The sequence below is a fragment of the Mercurialis annua genome, linkage group LG1-X, assembly GCF_937616625.2.
Source record: "Mercurialis annua linkage group LG1-X, ddMerAnnu1.2, whole genome shotgun sequence".
Classification (NCBI taxonomy): Eukaryota; Viridiplantae; Streptophyta; class Magnoliopsida; order Malpighiales; family Euphorbiaceae; genus Mercurialis; species Mercurialis annua.
In genome coordinates, this window is record NC_065570.1 from 23847218 (window position 1) to 23856646 (window position 9429).

At 34.5% G+C, this 9429-nt stretch overlaps 1 protein-coding gene across 1 annotated transcript; it reads right to left on the reverse strand.

Annotated features, from left to right (window-relative positions):
• Window positions 1–1094: 1094 nt before the first annotated feature.
• LOC126664106 (uncharacterized) lies at window positions 1095–1650 on the reverse strand. Its single transcript, XM_050356477.2, has 2 exons — window positions 1282–1650; window positions 1095–1192 (listed from the first exon to the last, which is right to left on the reverse strand). Exons 1-2 carry the CDS (start codon window positions 1607–1609, stop codon window positions 1176–1178), a joined length of 345 nt encoding a protein of 114 aa, XP_050212434.1. The 5' UTR covers window positions 1610–1650; the 3' UTR covers window positions 1095–1175.
• Window positions 1651–9429: the final 7779 nt, after the last annotated feature.

The following is a 9429-nucleotide window of genomic DNA, read 5'->3' on the forward strand; positions in this document are numbered from 1 at the left end:
GAGTAACAAACACTTTGTTCTCATAAGCATTGTAGAAGTAATATCCTTTAGTTGCTTTAGGATATCCTACAAAAAGGCATTTGTCAGATTTGGGTGCTAATTTATCTGAAATTAGTCGCTTCACATAAGCTTGACATCCCCAAATCTTAAGAAAAGACAAACTAGGAGTTTTTCCAGTCCATATCTCATATGGTGTCTTTTCAACTGCCTTTGATGGAACTCTATTCAAAATGAATGCAGCGGTTTCTAAAGCATAACCCCAAAATGAGATTGGAAGATCAGTTTGACTCATCATTGATCGAACCATATCCAATAGAGTTCGATTTCTCCGTTCAGACACACCATTCCATTGTGGTGTTCCAGGTGGAGTCAATTGAGAAACGATCCCACAATCTCTTAGATGATCTACAAATTCTTGGCTTAAATATTCACCACCTCGATCAGATCTTAGTGTTTTAATATTTTTACCAAGTTGATTTTGTACTTCATTCTTAAATATTTTGAACTTTTCAAAAGATTCAGATTTATGTTTCATCAGATAAACATAACCATATCTACTGAGATCATCGGTAAAAGTAATGAAGTACTGAAATCCACCTCTAGCATTTGTACTTAATGGACCACATACATCTGTATGTATAAGGCCCAATAAGTTTTTAGCTCTTTCACCTTGTCCAATAAAAGGTGTTTTTGTCATTTTGCCCATTAGACAAGATTCACATGTTTCAAATGATTCATAATCAAATGAATTCAAAAGTCCATCTCTTTGAAGTTTTGATATGCGTTTCTCATTTATATGGCCTAAACGACAATGCCAGAGATAAGTAGAGTTTAAATCATTTGACTTAAACTTCTTAGCATTGATGTTATAGATTGATTTTTCATTAGTGTCTTCAACATTTAAAATATAAAGACCACTACTGCGTGGAGCATATCCATAAAGAATGTTATTATGCGAAATACTGCATTTATTATTCCTAATAATAAATTCAAAACCATCCTTGTCCAAACAAGAAACAGAAATAATATTCCTACACATGGTAGGTACATAATAACAATTGTTCAAAGATAAAATAAGTCCACTAGGCAAAGATAACTCATAAGTCCCTACAGCTAAAGCAGCAACTCTTGCTCCATTGCCAACTCGTAGGTCCACTTCGCCTTTTGTCAAACTTCTACTCCTTTTGAGACCCTGCACATTAGTACAAATGTGAGATCCAGATCCAGTATCTAATACCCATGAATCAGAAGTAGAAAGATTAATTTCTATAACATGAATACCTGAAGTGGTAGTCTCACTACCCTTGTTCTTCTTCAGATCATCCAGATATTTCTTGCAATTCCTTTTCCAATGTCCAGGTTCCTTGCAGAAAAAGCAAGTTCCTTCCTTTGGCGGTTTTGCTTTGGGTTCATCCTTGGTCTTGGGCTTGGACTTGGGTTTAGACTTCTTGAAAGCCTTTCCCTTGCCCTTACCAGACCTTTTCATACCCTTTCCCTTGTTGACCATAAGAACATCCTTAATCTCATTCTTGATGTTCTTTTCAGCAGTTTGAAGCATCCCATGCAACTCTGTGGTGGTCTTCTCCATATTATGCATATTGAAGTTCATGATGAAACCATCATAAGCCTCAGGCAAAGATTGGAGAATAATGTCTGTAGCCAACTCTTGGGAAATTGGGAGACCGAGCCTGTCCAAATGTTCAAGATGACCCTTCATTTTCAAAACATGAGGACTAACTGAGCCGCTAGTAGTCAACTTGCAAGAAAGCAAATCCTTGATGGTATTGAACCTTTCAATTCTTACTCTCTCTTGGAACATTTCCATGAGATTAGTAATCATGGTGTTCGCATCCAATTCCATCATTTGCTTTTGGAGTTCATTCTCCATGCATCCAAGCATAATGCAAGTGACATCAGTAGAGTCATTGAGATGCTTCGTATAAGAATCCCTTTGAGCTCTTGTAGCAGCAGGAACTGGTTCCTCAGGGAGGGGTTGATCAAGGATATATTCCTTTCTTTCTTGCCTAAGAACAATTCTTAGTTTTCTGTACCAGTCCAGAAAGTTAGTGCCATTGAGCTTATCCTTCTCAAGGATTGATCGCACTGATGAAGTATGTGTACTGTTTGTAGCCATCTCTACAACAATAAATATACAAGTAGCATTTAATAAAAGGCACAATAAAATTCCCACAACATATATCCATAATTCATATAAAAACCCTTAATGTTAATTTCAACAATTGAAAAATAATAGTGGGACAAGATCCATATTTCACCCTACTTCAAGTAAGCTTTGGCTTATCACTTTAAGTGTGGTTTATTTAAGTAGGTAACACTTTACCAATTACATCTCATGCAATTCTTGAACATAGAATATTAACATCACATGTAATCTTGATATTCTATCTTATACCCTAGGTTCAAAACTATTTTGATAACCTAGTTAAGTCTAACCAAATCAAACATATGGATATCACTTTTATCCAACTTATCTTACTTAGATGACTTTATACATCATGCTTTGGCATAGCCTATACATAGCAATCTAAGTCTTGATAAGTGTTATTACAATGGGAGGTATATTGAAGACTTAATATTAAATAAGGGTTTGTTATTTATACTATTTAGCTATCCTATCTTATCACATGTAAAATAATCATGCAAAGCATATAACCAATAAGATAAACATTAAAAAAACATATTATTTTACTATTTTAAATCATATTTAACAACAATCATATAAATATGTTATTCATGATAATTTAAATCATATTTAAAATTTATCATTAAAGTATTAAAATAAAATACATGACAAAAACACGCCGGCTTAAAAGGATAACGGTCCTTAATGGGGTGTATCAGCGGGGTCCAAGGGGCGCGGCCCCTTGGCGGGGTCTGGGGGCAGCGCCCCAAGCGGGGTCCAAGGGGCAGCGCCCTTGGCGGGGCCCGGGGGCAGAGCCCCAGGCGGTGGTCCCGCTAGTCAAAAGCTAGTGAAGAATCGAATCAGAATTGTTCAAGAATCTACAAGATCGGACTAAAATAAAGTATCATTAGATAAGGAATGTCTAATGAAGACAATAAGTCACTAAGATAAGAAGCTATCGAAGGAATGTAAACGAATAACGATACCTCAAGAGGTAGATCAAAGAAACATGAAGAATGCTTGTAGCTATTGACAAGGATAGGCTACAATAATTTACGAATTTGGAAATTAGAATAAAATCATAATGAAGGAAAAGCAACACTGACTAGAGAAATGAATGAAGTTAAAGAATCGAGAAATAAGATATGCCAGGGAAGGCAAATGCTAAACAAATTAAGTAATGCCAAGAGTGCATTCAACTTCATGAGATTAGGAAATCATGAAGTGTGAAAAAGAAATATGGATTTAGACGATACAAGTTTAGGAAAACGTATACGGACAACAAAATAAAGACAAACGTTCATAAGAGATTTGACTTATGATGCAAGACCATGAAGTCAATAAGTTAACTAAGCAGAGTGTCGATAAGAAACAAGGACATAGCGTCATTACACTCTACGATCAACTAGAGTGAAGTTATATATTATAATAAGATACATAACAATAAGATAAAGGATATAAGAATAAGATTAGCAGGAATATATGAGAGATAATTACTTTGGATAAGTAATTTAAGTAATGCAAACAAGGAACCTTGCTACATGCAAATAAGTGGAAAACCGTCAAGAAGCAACGACACACATGATTTCAAAGAACATGAGGGGTTATGAAGATGGCAATGTTGGGTTTTATAGGTTCATAACGCAGCGGAATTTCAAAAATTTATCTAAAAACCCAAACCAAGATCCATGTAATTCGAATTAACAGAATAATTACTTACTTGTATGTCGAATTCAACAGCAATGTAGGAAGGAAGGAGGTGGTTCACTTTGGTGATACCTGGCCTCGGATCAGAAACGCCTCCAAAAGAATGCGTCCTCTACGAGTATCCACACGAACATACCTTAGCCAAAACTAGTGCTTGTGTGCTAGCACTATTGCTTCACAAGCAATTTCGAATTTTAGTGATTTAGTGAATAATGAATTTCGTGATCCTCAAACCAATTGCTTAATGAGTATTTATAGTGATAAATAACACGAGGATTTGAGACAAATTCGAATTTCAATCTCATTGCAATTCTACAAGTTTATGTTTATCAAAAACTCCTTTTTTGATAATTATCCATATATATTAATTACTATATTTATTATCTTCCAAAAATAATAAATTAAGGAAAACATTTATCCTTAAATTTCGAATTAATATATATATTTATTAAATATATATATATATATATATATTACAAATTATATATATATATATATATATATATATATATATATATATATATATATATATATATATATATATATATATATATATATATAATTAATCACTTAATCACATTGGGCTTGTACAACCCATAACTGTTTTGGGCCTGTTCTTAGTGTGCGACCCTGTAGGTTCATATAACGTTGGCAGTAGGCTCGAAATCCCTATTTCAGCCCACAAGTCATAAGTGGCCTCTAGCAAGACATTATGACTACCCGAGTTATATGAATATCGATAATCCGATTTAACCATTTACAATAATATTTTAATCCCTTTGTCTCTCGATATCCAGATTGAATATAAGGCATAGTTATGTCATCCTTATAACATTCAATCATTAGTTTCTTGACTCTAAGTAGACTAAAAATGATAACTTCTTATCAATTAGCATGGCCATGCATTTTCTTCAGTCTATCTTCTTCAAGGGGCCCATAGATATCTTACTCAAATAAATGAGGGACAAATTCCTTCTCAGTCACTCACATTTCTCACATAGTTACTTTCATATCCAATTACAATCTATTCCATTATCCTGTTAAAGATAATGTAAGACTGTATCAAAATATGAAATAGCTATGTAGAAATCCATGATGATTTCAAGGTCAAAGGATTATACTAATAGAACTGTAATGAGAATTACTTATGACAGTGATCTATGTAGTATTCTCACAGTGGGTCATCCAGTGCCTTATTTCTCAAATAGCACCTATGATTTGACTTAATATCTCATATACATGATTAGTAAAACATAATCATCAGTCAACATCATACTAGTCTCAATGTTGTATTAAGACTAGGGATAGATGGTATATATAATTCTTTTATTAAACCTAAGGGTTCTACTATCAAGTCACATACTTGATGACCTTAGAAAGAATTAACCATTCAAGTATTTTAATCATTAATATAAAATGATAAAAACTGCCAATCAATAAATAATAAAATGATAAAGTCAAAACATGGTCAAACATGATTGACCTAGTGCATATCACTAACAGGCAATTTGTAGTATTCACAAGAAATGAAGTCGCCAACACTTGTGAGCAAAGTAGTAAGAGAATAAAGAACAAGATTATCAGTAATTCCAGTAAAAAGAGCGACCGCGGTACGCCATAAGCAGAGCACTTACTTTCAGTAAGTGAATTAAACCACACAAAGAAGGGAATCTACCATAAGAAAGCTAAAAAGGATTAGTGGTAATCGTATTCAAACGACGTCAAGTATATGAAAAAGGAGGTAACCGTGCAATGCAACGGATGACAATAACGTTTGAACACAACTCTGTTATTAGAAGATTTATCAAGTTACCCCGAGAAAGGTGTATCTAATCCTTCTCGAGTGATTGAACCGCAAGTGGTGGAGATGACCGAAGAGCTATCGTACGAAGAAAAACCAGAAAAGATTATTGGTATGCAAGTATGAAAGCTGCGGATAAACAAGATACATATGATAAGAGTTCTTTGGAAAAGTTAGTCTGTAAGAAGAGTACACGTGAGCAACAGAAGAAGATATGAGGTAGAATATTCGTATAAGCTACTTTAGATACGTGGCAAAAGTTTTAAATTCGAGAACGAATTTATTTTAAGGGGGGGTTAATGTAATACCCCAAATATTTTAGAATAATTAAGTCGTGCCGCGAGTCGTGAATTCCGATAAATTAAATTAAGAAGGATTTAATTTAATTATATCGGGAATAGAGCGGATTAGCAAGAATTAAGGAAATAACTTCGGAAATTTATAAAATAAATTATATACCACAAGATAGTAATTATTTCGCCAAGGTCCGCGAAATATTTTATAGAATTTATGGAAAAAGGTCGCGAGTCGATTGGAGACCTTTTAAAATTTGGACGCGGATGCGTTTAGGACTAAATTGTAATTTTGGAAAAGTTTGAGGGCTAAAATGTAAATTAGCCAGTTGAGCCTCGAAAATAGAAATTAAAGGATTATTGACAGAAAATACTAATTTTAGAATTTATATTATTTATTTGGATATAAATATTACGTATGTAATTGAGTTAAAGGAAATAATTAATCGTTAAGTTAAAATAGAAAGTTTAATAGAGAATTGGTTTAAGTAAAAGAAATGAAAGATTAAAAAGGTACATTAGCCAAATGTATATAAGAAATGAAAGAGGAAGAAATGATCCAGAAGCCTTAACATCCATCAGATTTCACTTTTATTTCATCGTCCAAAAATCACCGTTCCGTCGCTCGATCTCCGTTTCTCGTCCGTTTCCGACGTTCTATAGCTCGAATTGATCGGATTTCAACGGGTAATCACGGTAAGCTTGACGTTTTTCCGTTTGAATGGATATTTTTGGAGTTATATCGAGTTAAAGTTTTAGACCACGAAACGATTATATCGTTTTAAACGATATTAGAATTGAATTATAGCGTTTTGAATATAGAATAAGCATTTTGGATGAGTTTGAAGCGTTTTTACGCTAATAGCACGTCGGAACGCCCCGGAAAATGATTCCGGGGATCGTGCACGAAAGTGCACGAACGTGCACCATCAATGGTGCATGAACGTGCACTAAGGTGCACGAACGTGGACTAAGGTGCACGAACGTGCACCTATGTGTGGTGCACGAACGTGCACCAACAGGATGTGCACGATCGTGCACCCCAATGCACGAACGTGCACCCGGACTTTGATACTTCATTGATTCTGTTTTGATATTCCGTTTATATTCGCATATCGAGACTTAAAAATCAATTGATTATCGATTAATTTAAGACGTTAACCTAACGAGGTTAAAAAGGTAATTGATTTAAAAAGAGATGTTTGATCCGTAAACGAGTTAGAAACTGTTTAGCGGAATACACGTGAGAAGCACGATGATCGATAAGAGTAATGCGTCATGTCTCGAGTCTAGAATCAATTTTAGAATAGGATTCTGACGTAAGTCAATTATTTTAAAATAGTTTTAGATCCAGCGAGGTAAGGAGCCGCTGGATCAGGAGCTCGGGAAGCTAGACCTTTCTAAGCACCAGAGTATTTTTGGAATAAGCGGTCACTGTGAGTTTATACAAGTTTACTTTTAAAGTATTTACTCAAGCAATTATTTTATATTGCTTTATATTTGATTTGTTAGTTTATAGTACGAAATCTTTATACGAATTGCATATACGCTTTATTTGAAACTAGTATTGATCCGATGGAACGTGCTACCTATTGAGCGGCAATAGGACTGCGTGAGCACCAGTTTTGATTTGATACAGCTATGAATACGATTAAGAATACGAATTTTGAAGTTAGATATACGAATGCGATACGAGAGTGAACTCGGTTACAGTGTAACCTGAGCCCCGTATCTAGTAGGTTGGACCTACCAGTGGGTTGGACCCACCATCAGATAAAGAGATTTGTCGCGACTGACGTGGTTGAGTGTGAATACTCCCGGGTCGGACTATTGGATAAGTTTTTTTCTGAGTACATACGTTTAACATGTTCGAGGATTAGGGTTTCAATCGGATCTTGTACTTGGCTGCATGAGGTTTTAACGTTATTACATTGTTTTAAATCTTATATGAATACTTATTAGTAAATGTATGAACTCACTCAGTATATTCCCATATACTGACCCCTCACAGTCTTTCTTTCAGGTCAAAGTGTTTTGAAGGACGGACTTCCTTTCCTTGTTCCGGAAGTCTACAATAGTGAAAGAGTATGTCAGGGACGTTTTCTTCGTAGAGCTGCAGTAGTCGGTAGATGTGTGTATGTAATGTGAGATTTAAATTCAAACGGTTTATTTAAATGGGCAACTCTGATTTGATATAAAAGTATATATACTATTTGTTTATAAAGATCGTATGTTAACCGTTTGATTTCCTTAACCAATTGCCATGAGTGGAATTGGTAGAGATTATGATTAGAGGCAGGGCAATGCTGGACATGAGGTGTCGCTCAGTAAGACCCCAGTCTATAAGAACGATTCGCGATGGTTTTCAGAAAGTAATAAAGATACTTTGATGTTTATAATAGCAAAGTTTAAAAAGGTCTTTCTAAAATGTTTTATATAAAGTAATATATTTAATTCGCGAAAAATTCATTGTGATTTTAGGCTTGCTACGGGTTCCGGAGCTACCACTCTCGTTCCCTAGCGCCGGTCTCGGCTCGACAAATTGGGTCGTGACACGTTTGTAAACTTTTGGCTTATTTTTCTAAAAAGGTGAAACGCTTGGATTTGTTTCATAACGTTTCTAAACGTTTGATTTAAATTGCTAAAAAGGTGAAACACTTGGATTTGTTTCGAAACGTTTGTAAACGTTTGGTTAAAATTTCTAAAAAGGTGAAACGCTTGGTTTTGTTTCGTAACGTTTGTAAACGTTTGGCTTAAATCGCTAAAAATGAGAAACGTTTGAATTTGTTTCGCAACGCTTTACACGTTTGGTTTTGTTTCGTAACGTTTGTAAACGCTTGGCTTAAATCGCTAAAAAGGTAAAACGTTTAGATTTGTCTGTAATGTTTGTAAACGTTTGGCTTAAATCGCTACAAAGGGAAAACGTTTGGATTTAATTTGTAACATTTGTAAACGTTTATCTTAAATCGCTAAAAAGGTTAAACGTTTGGATTTGATTCGTAACGTTTGTAAACGTTTGGCTTTAATCGCTCAAAAGGCGAAACGTTTGGATTTGTTTCGTAACGTTTGTAAACGTTTGGCTTAAATCGCTAAAAAGGTGAAATGCTTGGATTTGTTTCATAACGTTGGTACACGTTTGGCTTAAATTGCTAAAAAGGGGAAACACTTGGAATTGTTTCGTAACGTTTATAAACGTTAATCTTAAATTGCTAAAAAAGTGAAACGCTTGGATTTGTTTCGTAATGTTTGTAAACGTTTGGCTTAAATTGCTAAAAAGGTGAAACGCTTGGTTTTGTTTCGTAAGGTTTGTAAACGTTTGGCTTAAATTTCTAAAAATATGAAACGTTTGGATTCGTTTCGTAATCTTTTAAACGTTTGGTTTTGTTTCGTAATATTTCTAAATTGTTGGGATAAATCGCTAAAAAGGTGAAACATTTGGATTTGTTTCGTAACGTTTGTAAACGTTTGGCTTAAATAGCTAAAAA

Bases quoted from the DNA above. Each gene is read 5' to 3' on its own strand.
- LOC126664106 (XM_050356477.2), bottom strand. From the start codon at position 1,609: ATGAACTTCAATATGCATAATATGGAGAAGACCACCACAGAGTTGCAT.